Below are 19,422 nucleotides of genomic sequence, written 5' to 3'. Positions count from 1 at the left end.
CTCGTAAAGCAATGTCATTCTATTCGAGATTTGCGTGAGAAGGGGGATCTTGTTAGCACGTCGAGTTTGTACATGATGTTAGCGCGGATCTGGTTCGCGATAGGGGGCTGAGAATGATCGCTTGAGAGGACAGACAGTGAGTTAGGTGCGGTGCGTGGGTCAGTCCGAAGAAAGAAGGTCTGCCTCAGAGTCGATCGAAGAAAGCCCTGGATTGGGTGTCGAGGGATGAGAGGTGAGGTATGGAAATGCGTTGCTCTTGACTGGACACTGCAGATGCAGACGACCTGCTCTGGGTTTGTGGGGACATCATTGCGCTCGCGCCTGTTCGAGCGATGGCTGGACTGGAAGAGTATTCCGTGTGGCTCTGTGTCTGACTGGAATCCAAACTCGCATTGGCACGCGGAGATGGTGACTGACCACGCGTGCGACTGTCGTGCTGAAGGCCGAAACGGGACGCTTGCTCTATCTCCATCATCTTTAGAAAGGCGGGATTGATGACGTCATCGTCTGCGACCTGGTCATTCTGCATCACGTCTCGACGACTGTGTAGAGGAAGCTTGCTGCTAGACGCAGTCTCTGAGGCAAGTCTTCCGCGGTTGCTCGAGGGATAAGCTTGCCTGCGGCGAGGGCTTGGACTTGGAGAAAATTCGAGAGGCTGCGTCTCATCTCCATCTTCATCTGAAGGCAACAGCACCTGAGTCTCGTCTCCCATCTGTTCCAAGGCTGGTCGTGCGTCGGCGTCTCGCATAGCGACAACTTCGTGTCCGACGGACTCATCATCGCTAAGCCCATCAACTAAATGGCGAGTCAGCAATGCCGAGATGTCCTCCGTCTCCTGCTGAGCAGAGGAGTCCCCTGGCCCACTAGAGCTGCTGCTTCCTTCGCTCTGGCGACTTGCGTTCCTACCGCGTTCCGGGGAGCGCGCCAGCTTGGATCTTCGCGTCTCAAATCCAAACTGACTGAGAGTGGACTGTTCAAAGCTGTCTTGCGAGCGGATAGAGCTGCGGGATGGAGCGGGTGCCTCCACACCTTCCCAATTCGCATCCAGGTCACCCCATCCCATTCGTGGTCTGATAGAAGCCTGGCGCGAGGGCCACAAGGCCCGCTTATGCTGCCTACATCCGCCTCTGCCGGCTTCCTGAATCTCTTCTCCAGTCCAGGCCGAAGGTTGTGTATCTTCGGCGTCTGATGCTGCCGCCTCGGCAATTGCAGGAACGGACCCATCATCTTTGCTTTTTTGCCGCAACCGGTTTGAGCCACGTCTGCTAAGTACCTCACCCGAGCTGTCATTACTACCCTTCAAAAGAGCTTTGCTTGGAGCATACGTCTCGTCGTCTGCCCATCTGCCATCATCAAAACCAGCTGAATCCTCAACCGACTCATAAGTGTCGGCGTAGGGGCATTGCGGTTTCTTACTCGAAGAGGACCGCTTCCTGGAAGCAATCTCCACCATGGGCTCGCTAGCACGCTTCGCCACAGTCCCTTCTGACGTCAGAGGACTCGAGCCGCCAAAGAGAGATGTTCGCCTGGTGTTGATTGGCCTTCTCAGCTGGTGGTTGGAGCTCTTGGTGCTGGGTGGCGAAGCTGGGCTGCTCGTCTCAGACGAGCTCGAACCCGATCTCAAGCGGTCCGCCGGGCTAAATGGAGGGTCGACATGTCTTCCGCGACGTGTGGCAGATTGTTCCAAACGGACAGCAGGGGTGTTGTGGTCTTTGGAGGCTTCAGCCAGTTGGGTTTCGAGAGCGTAAAGTCGCCTGCCTGTGCGAGGCGACCTGAACAAAGCCTGCGGTCTGCCTTCGCCATCGATCATTGCTGCATTTGTGCGCGGAAATACAGGTCTTCGATCGTCATCCGAAGACCTGTGGGTGGTTTGCGTCTGGCTCTGACTGGATGGAAGCCACGCATCACCGACATTGACGATCGAGTAGCCATGTACAAGACGGTTCTGCTCAATCTGCGCATTTGGCTCATTATCAGCCTTAGCGGCAGAGCGCTTGAGAATCCGCGATTGGGAACTCATGCCATGGTCTTCGCTTGGCGCTTGATCGTGGCGTGAGGGCGTGGCGGGAAAAAAGAGCTTGTTCTTGGACACTTGTTCCGCGTCCACCGCTTCGAGTGCGTCTTCTTTTCCAGCCCGCACAGCTGTGTGCTCAGTCATTGCGAACTGATTGGCCCGTCTCACGTCTCGTCTCACTCGCTGCCGTTCTTGCGGGGCTGCAGACATGAAGCACTCCGTCTCAGCAGGGACTCGCCAAGTGCAGAAGAGACGACTCACCCTGGCTTCCGGCGCTGCTCGCCCCATTGTGTGACGTGGTAGTGGAGTCGTTCCGCTCTTGTGCGCGAGGAGGCGCACTACAGGAGTCCTTCTCTATGTGACATCTATCTTGAGTGTTGAGATAGCCCGCGGCCTGTCTCCAAGCTCGCATCGACTCGTGATGCTGACGTGCATTGCCATTCACTTTCCCGTCCCATTCCGGCTCAACTTCTCCACGCCAAATACTGTCGCCTTCCCACAATGTTTGCACATCCGCAGCATTGTAGTCGGTCGAGCGCGTTGCATCCTTCGAGGCGCTGATGCTCCGATTCGGCGGCAGTCGCACTGGTGCTTCGTCATCAGGGCTGTGACTGGTGTGTTCCTTCGACCGCGTGGTGGGTGCGACTAAGCGAGGTGTACCAATTTGGACCCTCGGAGCCAGGCGCTGTAGGCTCGACGGCGGCGCAGGTCCAAAGATCGCAAAAGGATCGAAATCTTGATTTGTGCGGGTGAAGAATCTGTCTTTACTGGAACGACGTCGCTGCATGTCAGGTGTTGTAGCGCGATCACCAGCGTGCGCCTCCGGCGATCGCGTACGCTGACGTTTGTGCAGCGGTTGATGAGGAGATTCGTCGCGCCTACTAGAAGGGACTGTACCGTCGCTTTTCCGAGCGGTGCGAGACTGACGGTCGAAGATGGCGCTGGAAGCATCGACTCGCGGCTTGGGCTCCGAAGCAGGCTGACGCGGCGCAGAGTGTGCGACAGGAAGTTTCGTCTGAGCGTACCTTGCCTGCCCGGCAGAGGGCTGATCGACGCGCTTGCCATTCCCGGAAGAGAGGCGACTAGACCGGACTGGAGTGACTGCGGTACTCAGATTGAGCCTGCTTCCGGCATCGCCTCGTTGCGCACTTCCGCAAGCTTTCTTGCCTGCATTGGTCACCGCCCGTGCTTTCCCATCCCCCGAGTTGGTCATGTCACCCAGAGCCGGGCTTGTAGCTTTCGAGGCATCCTGCCCCACAGGTCGGCCACTTGGGCGCCCTTCCCTGATCCACGTAGGCATGCTTTCCAGCTCCGAGATGGGGCCAGATACTGGCGGATGCAGAGCCGCTGGCGCTGTACGAGACCTTTAGGCTGCGTGTCGTTGCATGCTGCTCGCCGGGCTGGCCCCACTACTCAGGTCAGTGCACTGACGCAGGCAAGCGATCTATATCTTGGTATGGTCCGCTCGCGAGCGGAGAGTGAGCGGCTGCAACGGCTATCAAGAGAGGACGTGATTCAGAGCTGGTCGATTGCGGATGCTGAAGCGGGATGGCAAAGCGAGCGTGCCGCGTAGGCCATAAGGACAATCGAATGAGGACGATGGGTGGATGGAAATCGTGAAAATCGTTGCTGCAAGACGTTGATACCAAGAGAAGTCAGCAGCGACCCGGTGCGGCTTAGCTCAGCGCCCAGCTTATTCAAGAGCAACACCTCTGGCGCATCAAATGCCCCCTCGACGCGCTAGCTATGCCTACGTGGTTGCGCGCGCGCAAGCAAGACGCGTATCTCCCTATCCTCTCTCGTGCGAGTGGTAATTTTGCGTCGTGCAGTACTCCCGGCCGAGACGCGCACGGCAAAACGTCCCGCCGCCTCATACGGAGAGGTGGCACTTTTACAGTCGTGAGTCGTGCGTCGTGCGTCGTGCGTCTCCGATTTGGCCCTCCTGGTCGGAACGCGCGATGTGGGGTATCCGCCGACTGCGACACATGAGTGCGGAGGGAAGTCGCCTGCACGACCTAGACCCAGACATGAGCTCGCGCTGACATGCCGTGGATACCTCGAGCGCAATTGCGAATGTGAGTGAGAGTCTGAGTGAGAGTCATGAGTTTGCGTGTGAGTCGAGTGTGTCGAGTTGGACGAGCTTCGCTGTTCGTGATGGGCAGCAGGAGGGACGAACATATGGCTGCCATGGCTGACAAGGCTTGCTTGCTGGCTTCTTGCGCGCCGATCCTCCGCTCCGTGTCATTTGCTTGATCGCTGCTTTGCTCTTGTGGCCCGCCGCTTTGCAGCTCCCGCAGGTTGATCCGTATACATGAGCGCGAGCGCCGAGCGTTTGCGCAATTCTCGAGCGTAAGGTCCGCTGGACGACTGCAGTGGTGCCTTGGTCCGATCGGAGATCTTTGCCGCGCTGCCAAGCGGGTGCGGGTGCGTGTGCGTGTGCGGGTGCGTGTGCGTGTGCGTGTGCGTGTGCGTGTGCGTGCGGGGGTAAAGGCACGGCTACGCTACGGCAACTTTTGCCGCTGCTGCTGCTGCGACCATGCAAGCAGCAGCATCTTTTCGGAAATGACGCTCTTTTGTGTCGCTCCCACCGCATTCCCCTGCGCAGGGCCGTGACTCGCGTCCTGCCGGCGCTCACCCGCCTTCTCGTTTCTTTCTCAAGCCACACACTCAAACACTGCCTGTCGACGCGGATGTTGCCCCCTCCTGTGATTTGCTGCCCTTGGCCGCGCTCTCACCCCTTCGAATGATGCGGTGATGGTGAATCATTCTAATCACTGGAGCTGGCGTAGGAGCGTAGCCGGATGATAGATCCTACTCACCAGATTGCGGGGGGGGAAAGCTGACTGACTGCTTGCTGCTCCTTGTCAGCAGGCGTCTCTGCCATTCGTGATTGGGCGCCGAGTCTCTTTTCGAGGATATAAAGGTGCTTTGCAAGTATCTGGCCCATCCCCTCCCCGGCCTTTCCCCCCGCATGACATTTGTTGCTCCTTGTACTTGCCCATCCGCGTGACGATACAGCTCCATCACTTTGCGTGCAATCACTCACTCAGCACACCGACCGCGCAGCATCCTTGACTCGCCTTTGCCGGATATCGCATCTCCTCTCATCCCTCTTTCGCCAAGCAGGGCAGCATGTCTTCATCCAGCAGAGAAGCACAAACAGCCACTGCTAGCGTCGACCGCCGTGGTAGACGGCAGCTGAGCAGGGCGATGCTTGCCACCGCCCTCGCCGCACTCCTCTGTCTGCTCCCTTCGACCGCAGCGCACGGACCCAAGACGCCACAAGAAGTGGCCGCTTTTCATGCGCGGCAACAAGGAGCTTATCACTGTGCGCCGATAGTCGAAGCCATGACTCAAGCTCGCAAGCGCTCCTGGGCTCAAAAAGTGTTGGGTGTCGGTGTGGGTGGAGAAGCGGGGGAGATTGCAGATTCCAACACATACATCGATGGCTACTTCGAGAAGCACTCCGAAGAGGTCAGGCAGACCAAAGCAGCCGAGGAGAAGGAGGAGGCAGAGAAGAGGAAGAATGGCAAACAGTTGATGGAATGTTATCCCGAGACTACTGCGTCCTCGATCAAGAATTCCACTTGCGTCCTCGCTCCAGAAGTCACACCTGGTCCCTACTATCACACTTCGGGTCACCCCATCCGGAACAACATGGCAGAGTGGCAATTGGGTCTGCCTTTCGTGATGAATGTTGGCGTCATCGACGTAGAGACTTGCAAGCCGGTACCTAACGTTTTGGTAGACTTGTGGCACGCCAACGCAACCGGTTTCTATGCCGGTCACAATCCCAAACCTAAAGAGGTCGTCGCACAGCCCGCTACGTCTGGCATCAGGAGAGGTCTGTTGCCCGCTTTCAAACGGACGGATGACACGGCCACTTGGCTCAGAGGTGCTTGGCCCACGGATGGAAATGGTGTGGCTCAATTCACTAGCGTCTTCCCTGGCTACTACACTGGTAGAGCGACGCATGTCCATCTCAAGGTTCACCCAGAATGGAGAACCTTGCCCAACGGTACCTTTGAGAGCCGTAGGCTTGTGCACACGGGCCAATTCTTCGTGGACGATCTGCTGAACGAGGAGATCGACAAGGTGAGTCTGAAAAGATGATTTGCTCGATGTTGAGAGACGGCTCTTTGAGCATGCCGTACGATGTGACCCTGCGCTAATCCGATTTCCCCCCCGCTCCCCGCGTGGCAGCTTCAACCCTACTCCGAGAACCCTATCCGGCACCTGTCCGGAAGAGGTCGCACGCGTAATTGGGAAGACTCTTTGCACATTTTCGATGAAGCTCATCGAGGTGGCTACATGCCCACATTCGACATTGAGCCCTTGGGCATGGTTCTCTCGCAAGGTCTGGTCGGCTTCGTCACCGTCGGTGTCAACATGAGCGCAAACTTTGAGAGCGTCTGGCACCCCAACATGGGAACGCCTGACCCAGTCGTCGTGCCCAAAAAAGAAGGCCCTAGGAGCGTCGAGCTATGAGATCAGCAGGGGCGGAGGAGCGATGCGCCGACGTTCTACTTTCTGCGTTTGCAACTTCCACCTCTTCCCGTAGCGTCGCGGAAAAGCCCCCCCCCCCCCCCCCCCCCCCCCCTCCCGGTCTGCGTCGCTCAAGTCACGGATTATAGTGTACAAAATGATTCTGCAAACAATATTTACTGCACTGCCCTAGCTCTTTTCGGCCATGTCGACAGGCTTCATCGTCATCATACTGTTTGGCCTGATAGATTCTCCATTCGTCTTCGCAAGAGCGGGTGTCATGATTGACGCATGCAAAATAGCATTGTATAGGGATACTTGACACAGACAGATACAAATGGCCCGCGCACTTCATCTCGAGGGCGGCGCATCAGGAATGCGAGAAAAAAAGAAGGTTCGGCGTTGCAAAGGGCGAAAGGTGGCGAACCTGGTTCGCAGAGATGTTTGAGCCCATCACGCTGCCCCCCCGCAAGTGATCATGAGTGGTGGTGCGACGCACAGCCGCGATCACCGGAACAAGCCTCGAAGGCGTGCAGTTGTGCGCGTCGACGGGGCGGGTTGAGGCGAGGGAGACCTTCGAGAAGTGGCGGCCGAGTACACCGAGCTTGCATCGTTGGAAGCGTAAGACGAGCTTGCGCCGCCCGATCGGCCCAATGTCGAGAGGGGAGGTCTTAGAGAATTGAGCGAGCGCTTGCCGCCCGTAGGTGCAGGAGAAGCAGGCACCGTGGCGACGCCAAAGTCGACCATGCTGCCAGCGTCGGAAAAATTAGAAGGGGGCGCCAGGCCGTTGGAGGAGCCGTACGAGGCCGGATCGGCAGGCGGCGGAACGCTAGGAGGCGTCTCCTTCTTCGACACTGCCACCTCCGACACTTTGCCTTCCGTTCCATCTTCCACTTCAAAGTGGCGCCTGTGCTTCCCCTTGAGATTGCTCACTGCAACGGTCAGCACTCCGCGCCTCGTGATCGTCGCCTTGCCCATCAACAACCGAGCAGCATAATTTGCAAAGTGTTGCCTACCGACACGCTGCGCAGCAGCTTGCAGTCCATCTATGGCTCGATCGCGAAGCACAGCCTCTCGATGTGCAGGATCTCCAGCGTCCAGATACTTGACGCCGGGTTGGCGAGTACCCATAATGTGATGCGCTGGCAGCTTGAGGGGCGTGAAGGATGCGAGGCGTACGATGCATTGGATGACATACACCCACTCGACGTTGCCAGTATCTTTGCAAGTGTGGCACCTAATGCTCATGCCTCGTGCACGCGCTTCCATGCACTCCGTACAGCGCATGACTGTGCGCGTCGAGCTCTGTTCGTGAAGCGAGCGAAGAGAGTCATGAGCACGAGATCATGATCGGTGTGGACCGCTTCGTCATCTTTTGCTCACCATCTCAATGTTGCTCTTCAGCTTCTTGCGCCTCACGATGCCTTTCGCGTCGATCGGGATTGCCCAAGGATCAGCAATCTCGGGCAAATGATCTTCTCGGACGGCTGCGCTCGTGGTTGTGAGAGGATTAATGAGCTGGATGTCGCGCAGGTGAGCGCCCCCCGTTCCTGACTCACCGTCATGCCTTGCAGCACCTCGAACAGTCCAACGACCATTTCGTTGCTCTGTCCACACCTCGATCGTTACAGCAGCAATCTCATCCTTGCAGATGGCTTCTATCGCGAGTTCTTTTTCTCTCGCTTCGAGTTGCTCCTCCCTCTTTCGCATCTCCTTTTCGCCGCCCACGAGCACGCTCCAGCCTGGCCTCTCCGTCGCGTCGAATTCCGCTTTTCTAGAGCTCAGAGGACGCAGAGCGCTAGATTTGCCCAGGTTGGGAAAGGTAGCTACGAGCCTTCTCCTGATACCGAATAGCGATGTCTGCTCGGTGATGACTGGAAGCTCCTCGACCAGGTCGATGTCTTCCTCCTTCAGCCGCATCGAGACACCGAAAAGCGTGCCGCGAGAGCCGGTGGAGACAGCAGGACTAGAAGGATTAGAGTCTCGATGAGCCCGTTGGAGACCTTCGTAGACCAGTCCTTGGCTGTCAGGACTTTCCGAATCTCGACCTCCATTCGAAGTGATGCCGGACGGGAAGCGCGACGAGTTGGTCGTGCTGCTTCTCGAATCGCTGTTGGCCGTGCCAGGTCTATTGTATGGTAAAGAGCTGCCCACACCAAAACCTCCAGCACTTACACCAGCAAGTCGGAGACTGGACACTGCGCTATCCGCACTCGCATTGGCATGCTTGTACCCAGCCCAGTTTGCTTGCTGAACACCCAGATATCTGCCAGCCCCGCTGCCTGCGCTGCTTCCCGTTGGGCTGTTGGGAGCCCGAATACCGCTCGCTTCCGTGCCGTTACTGTCTTGAGATCCAGCGCGCGAATGAGATGGCACTCGAGGCGCACCCCGAGAGGTGGAGCTGGAAAAGTACCTGTGGCCACCCCCAGCAGCCCCACCTCGGGTGGTCTCTGCCAGATCCTCCATGCTCTCTGTCCTCGGACCCACGTCTGAGCCAGGTGCGCTCGCATTCCTCATCCGCGCATGTTGCCTGGAAGCAGCTCCGACATTCTCAGAGCTGTTGGACGCCCACGCAGAGTCTGGACCGGTCAGAGTGCGCAGACCAGGTCGTTGGGCTTGCTGAGCGTGGCTGACGCCTTCCGTCGCCGTCGCCGCCCTGGAGCTCGACGCCAGTATGAGAGGGCGCTGCGCCGGACGATCGGCTGAGCCGACCGAGCTGGAATGCGCTCTACCCATAGGCGGCCGAGGCGGGGTCGGAGCCGCCTGGCTGGGACCAGACGCTTGTGATCTGCGCGGCGGAGATGGAATGGCGCCGGTAGGAGCCGGTCCAGGCGCTGGGTATCGCCGAGTGACGGTGATCAATTGAGCTGCTTCTGCCTCGTAGGTGCTCTGCGAGTCCGAGGTGCTTCCGCTGAGATCCGGTGTTTCAGCTCTACGCGTATCCCGCGGAGCTGTGTGCTGACGCCGTGGCACGTTGATAGTCGGCGCGTTGGAGCCTATTGAGCTCAGAGAGCTGCTGCTTGACATGGCAGGCCTGCTGGCCGAAGAAGCTAATGCAAGGCTACGCAGACCTTGCTGAGGTCGCTGTGCGCCGCGAGGTGGCGGCGGGACGCGAGGAGCTTGCCTGGGGCCTTCAAAGTTCGCATCACCGCCTTGAGACGCACTCTCGCTGTCGGAGCCAGCCGCGGAGTAAGCAGTTTCAAAGCTCGGTCGACTTGCTCCGCCTCTTGTCGAGTCGAGCGATGGACGACCGCTCTCGCTTTCCGAGTCAGAAGCTACCGGCGGCCCGCGTCGTGCTTCTCCGCCGTGACGAGACCGCCTCTGCCGGCTAGCGACCGGGGAAGCAAGAACCTCTTCCCTACCTAGGGGAGCGTCTGCTTCTCGCTCAGCCGGCGGGGGCTGCTCTACCTCTGGCGGCGGCTTGAGAGCACGCACGGTTGGCTGTGGGTCGCTGTTGCGGACAGTCGCGCCTTCTTTCACGGCTTTCGCGACTCGAGCAGCAGCATCGGCATCGGTGTTTGCCCTGCTGCGCTTGGGTATGGCCAGATCAGTAGAAATGTGAGCAAGCGCTTTGGTGAGCTGTTCAGGCACAGGTCGACCCTCATCCTCCAGCCTCTGTGCGCGTGACTTCAATCGTCGCTCACGTAGGGCAGAGCTACCGACAGAGCCCTCGCTCTCGCTGTTGCTGCGACTATGAGCCGCCTCGTGAAAGGCGTTCCTGTTGTCGCTCGGTCGTCGGGTGTGCCCGCCCGGCCTGATGTGAGCAAGGGTGTCGTTATCACTGGCAGAAGAGCTATTTTGACGGGAATGGCCGGCGACAAAGGGACGTCGGAGAGGGGTACCCGCTCGACCGTTTGCCACCTCTGGACCGTTCTGAGCAGCATGAGATGCCAAAGCTCGCGACTCCCAAGACACCAGGCGGTTGCGCTCGGCTGCTGCTTTGGCCTGAGGTACAGCCTCTTCAGACAGCGCCTGCGGCTGCTCGTCCTGGACCGGAGGCGCGCGAGGCGTCTCGAGATCTTTTAAAGGGCGCGAACGACGCTGTTCGCTGAATTGGCCAGACTCGTCAGCCCACGCATCCTCTGTGCCCCTCGTGCTGCTGACCTTGTCAGTGTGACTCTCAGGCGACTTCGTGGGCGGCTCAGGAGCGATTGGCGAACTCTTTGCGCTGCGTACCCGATGACCAGAGCCGCTCGAGCTCTGAGATGCTCCTCTGTTGTGCATCGTCCCAACCGGAGATCGAGGCGGAAGAGCTCGAGCAGTGCGCGCTACGTGCTGACGCAAGCCAGCACTTTTCGGCGTCGGTGCGCTGCTTGACGCATTGGCAGTACTCTGACCACCTGCAGATGATGGAATGGCCGAAGCGGGCACTGGCGCCTGATTCTTGGCGATCTCTATCGAGGCACCTGGAGCCAAGATGGGAAGTGAGGCGTCGTCTAAACGCTGGGCTGTGCTGGTACTGGCAGCACTGCGGCTCGGTCCGCCTGCAGCAAGCATGTGCTGAAACAAGGGGTTGGAGGCGTTGAGTGCAGGTGTGGGCACAACATTCGCACTGGTAGGCACATCTGCCGGCTGAGGTCTGCCAGCACCGAAGGCATACTGAGGCGAGCTGGCACCACCTGACGTCGAAGGTGGTGCAAGCCTAGCGTTTCCGCCCGCATTACCGTTTCCCCACATTCTCCACTGACCCATCCCCTGGCCTTTTGCTTGAGCTCGCGCTCGTTCCTCGTTATCTTGCTTCTGCAATTGGCGAAGAGTGTGTGCTCTGTGGTCAAAGCCAGGAGCACTTGGCGAGGGACTCGGGCCTTGGCTTGCGCGGTGAGTGAAGACCGACCAATTTGAAAGTGAGGCAAGCCCTGAAGCTGCATCAGAGCTGGAGGATGACTCAGGCTGTGAAGCTTTAGCAACGTCCAGATGAGCTGGACCGGGCGGCAAAGGGTCCATCTGCTTTCGGAGTGGCCTACTGGAGGAATCCGTGTCTAGATTGGCCGAAGATTTGAGCGACCTATCATCCACATCCCTCCTCATAGCCGCAAGTGAGCTCAAGAGCGGATTGCCTCCCTTCGGACCCCTTCTCGAAGGCCCGCGTCGCAATGATGCCATCTTCTTCAGACTACTCTTGATGGTCGAGTCCTGCGCATGGTGCCCCGAGACACTCGTTGCAGCAGTGCCTGATCGCTCATCATCTTCCTCTCCCCACTCGCTGTCGCTCTCCCCAACATCCACTGGAAACGCACTCATGGTGCTTCGAGAGTCTGAGCTGAGCATGCCGGACGTCGTAGCACTGCACTGACTGTATTCGGATGCGCTGGCGGTGTAGCCAGCACTAACCTGTTGATCGTTGCCGTACCGTGAGCTGGAGAGGGGTGCGCTGCTGGGCGTCATGCGGGCTGAAGACGGCGACGGAGCCTCCAGCGCATCGGGTGACAAAAAAGGAACTGAAAGGGTCATGCGTCCTCGTCTGTCGTCGACATCTCGTGCGGAAGTGGAAGCCCATTGAGATGGCGAGCCGCTCAATCCTAAATAATCTCCTCCTGATGCCGGCTCCGAGGTGACTTCGACGTCGTCAGGCAAGTCAGAGTGCGAATCGCTCTCGCCAGCGGTATCTCCCGAGCCCTTTTGATCTCTGCGGAAACGAAGAGGAGAGACTGCACCAGCCCCTGCCGCATCGCCTTGAAAAGAGTATGGAGAGGAGGCGCTGCGCCCTGATCCTGGAAAGGCGGCCAAACCGAGCAAGGGATCATCGGCTTGAAAGAGTTGAAAGAGGGGTGAATTGGCATTGGTCGGGATGGAAGATGATGAAGATGGCGGTGCATGATCTGATGCGCGAGACATGGCAGAGTAGATGGGCGACGAGGTGGCAGTCAGTGCTGATGTTGGCGTTTGAGGCAGAGCGGGCGAAGGCGCATCGCCAGACGAGCCAGACGAGCCTGCGTCATCTCTACGTGCTCCTCGAATGTGTGAAGAGCTGCCTCTTGACGTGGGTGCTGTGGTCATGTCGCCGCTCGTGACTCTCGATACTGCTATGGTCCGATTCGTCGATGAAATCACGATACTTGCACGCCTGACGGCACCTAAGGACACTCTATGAACTCTGCGTGAACGGTACGTGCTGTGAGTGCGCGCCTGCGCGCAAAGAGGGTCGCCCGCCACTCGGACTGTCCTGGCGCAATGAAGCGCAAGCGAGGCTGCAGCACTCGGATCGACACGTTCTCGCGATGGTGATGACGGCACAATTTTACGTGAGAGTGTTAGGGTGGGACGAGATCCAGAATTATTGATGCCAGCGCTCAAGGGCGAGAGACGGAAGAGTCTTGTAGCGGCTGCTGAGCAATCAATCAAAGCCAAGAATCAGAGTCGATGCGCTGCAATCCAGTTGAGAGTCGAATAAAGTAGGGTGACGTGTGATGAGGAAGAAGTGCCGGTGTGCAAGAATGGATGGAGGGCGCAGACAGTGAGAGTCTGTCGAGTGGCGGTGAGATACAACGGGCAACTGGACACTCCAGCTGAGTATGCCAAGTCAGTCGATCGATCGAGAACGACGGATGTGGGAGCGCACTCACGACTGTAAGCGCGGATAGCAGGTGGTTCGGGACGCATCCCATTCAAGATGTGATTCACTTTGACTTCAGATTCGGAGCGAGGGCATGGAAGGGCTAGCATCGGTGCTGCATGTTCATACAGTCACTGAGTCACAAGTCACGAGTGTATAGCCATGCATCGCAGCTCCGACGGCCCATGTACGGTAGTCAGACTCAAGACCGACACAGTCACAGTACGGTGGTCTGAGTAGCTATATAGCATACATTTATCTGGCTGCAACAGCAGAAGCATCAGAGGCCAGAAGGCTGAGACCTGAGACACACCCTGCGCGTGGCTGCTGCGATGCGCTGCTGCATACTGTAGTCGAGTACACCCGGCCACAGCATCGCGCACAAATCATGTGGACTTGCTGACCGCGCGGGAGGGCGTCCGCATGATGATCTTCATGCAGCTAGCTCTACTTCTGCACCTCTCGAGGCGAAAGACGAGCCTGACCTGTGCCGGTACTGCACTGCACTGCACTGCCATGCAATCGTGGGCCGGAAGGCAAGATGCGCATGCATATGCAGGGACGGCGGAACGCCCTCGCGGTGCGCGTCTCTCGATCGCCACTTTGTTTAATCTTGACTTGCTCATAATCAAGAGTTGGAGTGAATCGTGGATCTACATTCAATTTTGACCTTTTGCAGCATCTCGACATCAGACACTTGACACGCTTGTATATATTATACTCTCTCTACGTCATCAGCAAACAAAAGACCTGCACGCAATAGCGCGGTCATATAGCTTGGAACGTGTGATTGTGGCTGCCAAGCGGTGCTCTAGACCATCGAGAGCATAGTCACGAGTCTTGAGTTTGGGATTCGAGAGGACCATCGTTCCTATAACCTGAATCCTATTCGAGACTCTTGACTTACTTGCTTGATTCACATCTCGCAGCAGACTCGCGATTCGTCTTGGTCTCTATATAGCCGACAGACCGCTTGAGTCCACTCCCTCACGCTCTTCCAGGAACGGCCATCCGAGTTAGCACAAAGTGCAGACTTTCACGCAGCCCCTCTACAGCTGTCGACAGACTTTCATCTCGTGGCTTGATCGTGGTCGAGCGTTGCTCCATGCCGGCGCGACTCCACCAACTGCTGCGCTCGGCCCAAGCAAGTCATGGCGGAGCGGTATTCTCATTCCAAGATGCCAGCTCCGCGATTTGCCCTCAAGACGTGGCCGGCCCATGCGTCGGCGTTTCAGAAGCAGCGTAGCAAAGACGATGAAACCGCCAAAAGCTACTTCAAGAGCTCGCGTGCGCTTGAAAGCTACCACAACAATCAACTACTCGATTCAAATTGAATGGGCAAAATGAAATTGGAGCCCTGACGCGCGACCATGCTAGCACATGCCCAGCTGGGATGTGCTCTCTCTGCTGTACTGCGCAAGCATCCGCGGCGGAAGCCATCATTCAAAATTGCTTGATTTTGAGCTGAATCACGGCGCAGTCAGATCACCGGCGCGGCCATTTACACAAAGCCATGCATGTTGGCGTACACGCTTGCCTCGCTTGTTTGCGCGCTTAACGCTCTTCCCACCGCCTCCACACAACCCCCACCTAGCTTTGATCGTCAAATCCAAACAACCAAGGCTAACGACCCGCTTCTCACTTACGCAATGCTCGGCGCTCCTGCCAGCATTCACATTCACAAGACTACTCATTCTCGATTTGGTGTCTCGATGCTTTGCGGGCGCGGAGCGAGGTGCGCGCAAACTGGCTCGCTCACCCGAGGGCTAGCAGCTACGCCCGTGGGGTGTCTAGCTGCCGTGCGCGTGCGCGCGGGCGTAAGTTTCCTAGCTTTGCTGTATCTTCATGCAAGTGGGCGTAGCACAGTCCGGCAATATCCCAAATTCGAATCGTGAAGATCAAGGATCCGTATGAAGCTGCACTCTTATTTATTGTATACGGCGCAGCTAGACGCTTGGCAGCCCAGCAGGAGTCAAACCTGCCGGCGTCTACATATCGTCGAGCGGCTAAAGCACAGCAAACAGAAAAAAAGGATCACGGCCGGAGTCGGGCCTGCGAATGAGAGCTAGAGAACGATTGAGCGATTCGGATGAGTATGTGGAGGCTGCTATCGACACCCGAACGACCACGGAATCTTCAATCCGATTGTGATGCCTGCATCTTGATTGTGGATGCTTCGCGACTCATCACGCAAGAGCTTATCAGCGAAGAGCTGTCAGTCTTTGGTGTCCAACCAACAGCACACCCAGAGCTTTCAAGAGGCTGCGCTGGCGCTCTGCGCGACGGACACGATCAGTCAGACTCGAGACCACAGCATTCTGAGTGAGGAAGTCTGATGCAATTCCTCGCGCGAGCGCTCGGTCTTTCCCTGCTTCGTGCTAAAATAACACATCCGTACTAGGCCTCCCCACACCCGAGCAGGGCGAGTTGCGACCCCAAACAGCATCGAGCAATTGTGCTCTTTGCAATTTCCAGCGCGGGGCGTCCTTGTGCGTGTCCGACCAATGCGATTCGGAAGTGCCAGCCGGGACATTGTTGAGGATCGAAGGAGGGGCACCGTGAGCAACCCCGAGTGAGGCTTGATGCACCGATGAGCGCGAATATGCGCTAGCGCTACCGCTGACACTAGCACCCGAGCTGGGCGTAGAATCCCACGGATCATCCACGCGCGCTCCCTGAACGTCTCTTCTGCTCCGCAATCCTGGCCGAGCGCTCACTGTCCAGCCAGCAGCACCAGCGGCAATCTGGCTCGCTTCTGCGCGCCTCCAGCCCGCAGCCGAGGTGAGGAAATTGGCGGCGTGCCATGGGGCCACAAAAGGTTCTGACGGCTCGCAAGGGTAAGCGTCTATGGGCTTTGTAGTGCCCTTCTTGCCGCTCGGAGCGATCGAGGGCTCATCTTCGAACACCTCGCCGGGCCAAAATGCAGGAGCTCGAACCAGCAGCATCTTCATTTCCGACCACGTCCCTCTGCATCCACGCTCCTCGCTCATCGAGCATGCAGCGCGAGTGCTCGAAGAGGATCGAAAATCGATAGATGTGCAAGGAGAGATGCTCCACCAGCCCACTGCTCCCAGTACCCTCGCATTCACCCAATTGCAATGGCTCAGATCCAACTTGCACAGCTTTGGAGTGGCACGTGCAAGTTTTCGTAGGCCGGCCGTCAGCTCCGCATCCGTCGTCGTCGTCGTCCGCATGACGTCCACATCGGCCTGCAAGATCCCCGAGGCTGATGCGGGAATGACGGATGTAGAGAGGAGGATCGTGGCATCGCACCCGGCGAGGGACAGTGATTCCAAGTTGGGACAGCACAAATACCTTGGAAGGTTGCTGATTGAGCATTCAGCCAAGGAAATGTGTCTGAGCCAAACGTTGACCGAAGTGCGAGGAGTAGAAGTCAGATGTGTGCTGAGCTGGACAACATTGCCTTCAGAACTTGCTGTCGTTCTAGAATCCTGTGCGTCCGCGCGATCGAAGCCGAGAACGCCGCGCAAGGTGCTGGCTCGGATGCCAGAAGATGTGAAATCTAGTAAAGCGGGTTCCCACGCATCTTCTGCACTCTCCCAGTCGTCCAACTTATCAGACGTAGATGAAGCGTCCAACGAGGCATCGCACACTCGCAGTTCGCCCGCCGCGCTTGCAAGTCCGCTTCCCCCTTCCCGCAGATCATCATCTTCGACATGCCCGGGCATGAGCAGCACCTTGATCGTGCTGTTGCTCAAAGGTTTGCCAAGCGCGTCTCGACCACAGATGGCCAATAATCGAAGCAAGAGATGAAAGGGCAAAGATGTGGCAGCTTCTTGTGCAGCGACGGCCCCGCAACACAGATTCTCGGAGAGAGCTATCAGTGTGAGGTCTGTCAGCGACAGAAGCGGAGAGCGCCTTGGTGAAGTGATGAGATCTGCTTCGTCCATACTCGATCCAGGCTCGCTCGAGGGACCGCGCAGGTCGAGGGTCTCGTGCAAGAACAGCTTGAAGCCCTTTGCGAGTCTTGTTCTCCGCACCGATGCGTAGAGCGGCGCGTGACCATCTCGAGCGGGGAGACCGACTGGCGAATGTTCAGCGCGCCTCTTGCCTTTCTTCGCGCTCGCCTCGGTGGCGGAGCGAACGCCATGGAGCAGATGCGGTGGAAGGTTTCTGCTTCTATACTCCCCGCTCAGTCCCGAACTTCCGCCGATCAGATCCTCTCTCCAGCCTCTGGGCGTGGGTCCAGCAAATTGTCCCCTGACCATCCCTTCCATCGCTCTGTCCCTCGCTCGGCTGATCTTCTCCTCATCAGGCAATGAAGACAGGTAAGCGTTCGCAGGTCCGATTGCCAGACTTTGTGCATTAGAGTGCGCTGAAACAGGCGCACGAATTCCGCGTGGATTCTTTGCGTGTTGCTGGAGCGATGAGTTGTGTTCCCTTCGACGCGCTTCGGCTCTAGCTCGGGCCAACTTGGACGTGAAATCTTGTGCCTGACTGGATGCAGCGTTCGAGACGTGAATCTGACGCAAAGCGGGAATGGAATGAGAGAGCTGGGCATTCCTGCTCGTCGTGCTGCTGCCGCTGCTGCTGCCGGGATCAGGCGCCAGCGAAAAGGATGCCCCGTCTACTTTTGATGGACCAGCTTGAGGAGACACTGATTGGTCTTGCTGCTGCTGTGCTGGTGCGGCGTTCACCATGCTTGTCTCGGAGCGCATCACCTGCGCTTCCCATGCATGCAAAGAAGTCGCGCGAGCAGCGAGCAGCGAGTCCAAAGTCTGATGAGCTCACAATCGTCGAAGTTTCTGAAAGTGCGATGAGCGCTTGGGCCAAAGAAGAAGCTATCCGGATTCTTACCTTGTCAGAGTTGTTGAGGCTGGTGTCCACTTTTTGACCCAGTCGCTGGTTCAGGCATGGTGGTAGGAGTGGTGTTGGTGGTGGCAAGGAGCGCAATCACTGATGTGGAGGGAGGGATGCCGCTCAAGAAGTCACGTCGGACGAGGGATTTCTTGCAGACGCGCAGGTCACGTGATCAAGGGGTTTTCTTTTTCCTTGGATTCAAGATTCACGATTTCAGATCGGTCTCGCGCACGTATTTTGGAGGAATGCCGCCTGCGAGTCGTGATGTCCGTCTGCTTCAGCGACCCGACGCCCCCACGACTCTGACTGGTCGCGAGTGATCACAGCAGAGACTGTTGCATCCTACCCCTTCACCATCATCGCTCCGCTAGCTTCGCGTCCATCTTCTGACTGCCACTCATCGATCTAGAGACCATCGCTACTGCTCTGCGAGCGCTTCTTCATCCCATTTTAGCAGTTGAAAGAGCAGATTCGCGCATCCCATCCAGCACTAAAAAGAGCAGAGTTTACGCATTTCAATCTGGTCATTACCTCCGCCCGGCCCCTGCCGCCACAGCTCCAGCAATGTCTCTGTGAGTGCTGCACATGCGGTCGAATCGCCCGTGCCGGTGTAGGACGCTGATGTCGGCCTGTACTGCTCGCCACTCCAGCAGCGCATCACAAGCCATCCCTGTGGCAGGTCCAAGCGTCGCTTCTTCAGCACCCGCCTCCTCTTCGACAAGAGCCCCAACGCGCTCATCCCACAATATAGCGGGCAAGAAGCGCTGCACACCGTGGGATCTGAAGATGGAGCAGCGCAGAAAACAGCAAGAGGTCAAGGATATGGAAAGGAGGATGAAGGAGGAGGTGGAGAATGCCAGAGCTGCGTGAGTGGTTGCGGTGGTGGTGGTCACGTCAGCTGCTACAGGGGTCGCTGTGGCTCTGGAGACCGGCATTTCCTTAGCGCACGCTTCATCAATGAGCGTACACGCTGTAGCCGTTTGGTACTGACTTTCATCATGGTATTCCTCACCACCACATGCCGCTCGCCGTATCTACAGCAAAGGACAGGCGATTCGCGAGCGAAGGCAGAAAGCAGCCGAAAAAGCCAGATTGGAGACCATGGCTACTAGAGTGAGTGTTCTCCAGCACGCTTCTTTGCACGTTGCGCGCGCTGGGTGGTGCAAGAGCGGGTTCTGTGGCACGGCAGCAAGTTTGCATGCGCCATTGTGCTCACTTTACATGTTTGGCTTAACTTTGCTGCTGTGTAGATGAGTCAAAAGAAGCTAGACAGGAAGAGGAGACGTCTGGGCATCACCAAAAAGGTTTCGCATTGATTTGCGGCTACTCCGGGGAGAGGATAAGAAGCCAGCCAGCCGGATTGTCCATGCAGAACACACATCTCTCTCTCTCCTACTAGACCTCACTTCGAGCAGATATCTACTGCCGCACAACCCTGCTTCAGCGAACTTGCCCTGTCCTATCATGAGCCGCAGTTTCAATCTACGCAATCGATTCCTCTTCTCCTGCTTCGCCAGTCGAACAGTGTCAAAGACGCGCACCGAAAAAT

At 57.6% G+C, this 19,422-nt stretch overlaps 5 protein-coding genes across 5 annotated transcripts; 2 read left to right on the top strand and 3 right to left on the bottom strand.

The window, feature by feature from the left end:
• Nucleotides 1-184: 184 nt before the first annotated feature.
• IE81DRAFT_347955 (hypothetical protein) lies at nt 185-3,314 on the bottom strand (the record flags this gene model as incomplete). The annotated part of the gene is made up of 2 exons (XM_025516208.1): nt 185-2,214; nt 2,276-3,314. 2 exons carry the CDS (start codon nt 3,312-3,314, stop codon nt 185-187), a joined length of 3,069 nt encoding a protein of 1,022 aa, XP_025369073.1.
• Nucleotides 3,315-5,224: 1,910 nt separating this feature from the next.
• On the top strand, nt 5,225-6,502 carry IE81DRAFT_334743 (aromatic compound dioxygenase; the record flags this gene model as incomplete). The annotated part of the gene is made up of 2 exons (XM_025515424.1): nt 5,225-6,109; nt 6,218-6,502. The coding sequence occupies 2 exons, from the start codon at nt 5,225-5,227 to the stop codon at nt 6,500-6,502; spliced, it is 1,170 nt and encodes a 389-aa protein (XP_025369072.1).
• A 233-nt stretch (nt 6,503-6,735) lies between these two features.
• Nucleotides 6,736-12,673, bottom strand: IE81DRAFT_153431 (hypothetical protein). The gene is made up of 2 exons (XM_025510464.1): nt 7,883-12,673; nt 6,736-7,804 (listed from the first exon to the last, which is right to left on the bottom strand). Exons 1-2 carry the CDS (start codon nt 12,494-12,496, stop codon nt 7,007-7,009), a joined length of 5,412 nt encoding a protein of 1,803 aa, XP_025369071.1. The 5' UTR covers nt 12,497-12,673; the 3' UTR covers nt 6,736-7,006.
• A 2,374-nt stretch (nt 12,674-15,047) lies between these two features.
• IE81DRAFT_324089 (hypothetical protein) lies at nt 15,048-17,951 on the bottom strand. The gene has a single exon (XM_025514140.1). The coding sequence runs from the start codon at nt 17,711-17,713 to the stop codon at nt 15,431-15,433; it is 2,283 nt and encodes a 760-aa protein (XP_025369070.1). The 5' UTR covers nt 17,714-17,951; the 3' UTR covers nt 15,048-15,430.
• A 191-nt stretch (nt 17,952-18,142) lies between these two features.
• IE81DRAFT_324088 (hypothetical protein) lies at nt 18,143-19,416 on the top strand. Its single transcript, XM_025514139.1, has 4 exons — nt 18,143-18,445; nt 18,524-18,739; nt 18,914-18,986; nt 19,124-19,416. The coding sequence occupies exons 1-4, from the start codon at nt 18,438-18,440 to the stop codon at nt 19,187-19,189; spliced, it is 363 nt and encodes a 120-aa protein (XP_025369069.1). The 5' UTR covers nt 18,143-18,437; the 3' UTR covers nt 19,190-19,416.
• The last annotated feature ends 6 nt before the right edge of the window (nt 19,417-19,422 follow it).

The sequence above is a fragment of the Ceraceosorus guamensis genome, assembly GCF_003144195.1.
Source record: "Ceraceosorus guamensis strain MCA 4658 unplaced genomic scaffold IE81scaffold_36, whole genome shotgun sequence".
Taxonomy (NCBI): Eukaryota; Fungi; Basidiomycota; class Exobasidiomycetes; order Ceraceosorales; family Ceraceosoraceae; genus Ceraceosorus; species Ceraceosorus guamensis.
This window is presented reverse-complemented; position numbering and strand designations above follow the sequence as displayed.

What these genes read in the sequence shown, in the direction of transcription:
- IE81DRAFT_324089 (XM_025514140.1), bottom strand. Translation starts at nt 17,713, where the DNA reads ATGGTGAACGCCGCACCAGCACAGCAGCAGCAAGACCAATCAGTGTCT.
- IE81DRAFT_153431 (XM_025510464.1), bottom strand. Translation starts at nt 12,496, where the DNA reads ATGACCACAGCACCCACGTCAAGAGGCAGCTCTTCACACATTCGAGGA. An exon ending in TGAAGAGCAACATTGAGATG is followed by an intron (nt 7,805 to 7,882) that starts GTGAGCAAAAGA and finishes CTTCACGAACAG; the next exon opens with AGCTCGACGCGCACAGTCAT.
- IE81DRAFT_324088 (XM_025514139.1), top strand. An exon ending in GTGGAGAATGCCAGAGCTGC is followed by an intron (nt 18,740 to 18,913) that starts GTGAGTGGTTGC and finishes CCGTATCTACAG; the next exon opens with CAAAGGACAGGCGATTCGCG. An exon ending in TGGAGACCATGGCTACTAGA is followed by an intron (nt 18,987 to 19,123) that starts GTGAGTGTTCTC and finishes GCTGCTGTGTAG; the next exon opens with ATGAGTCAAAAGAAGCTAGA.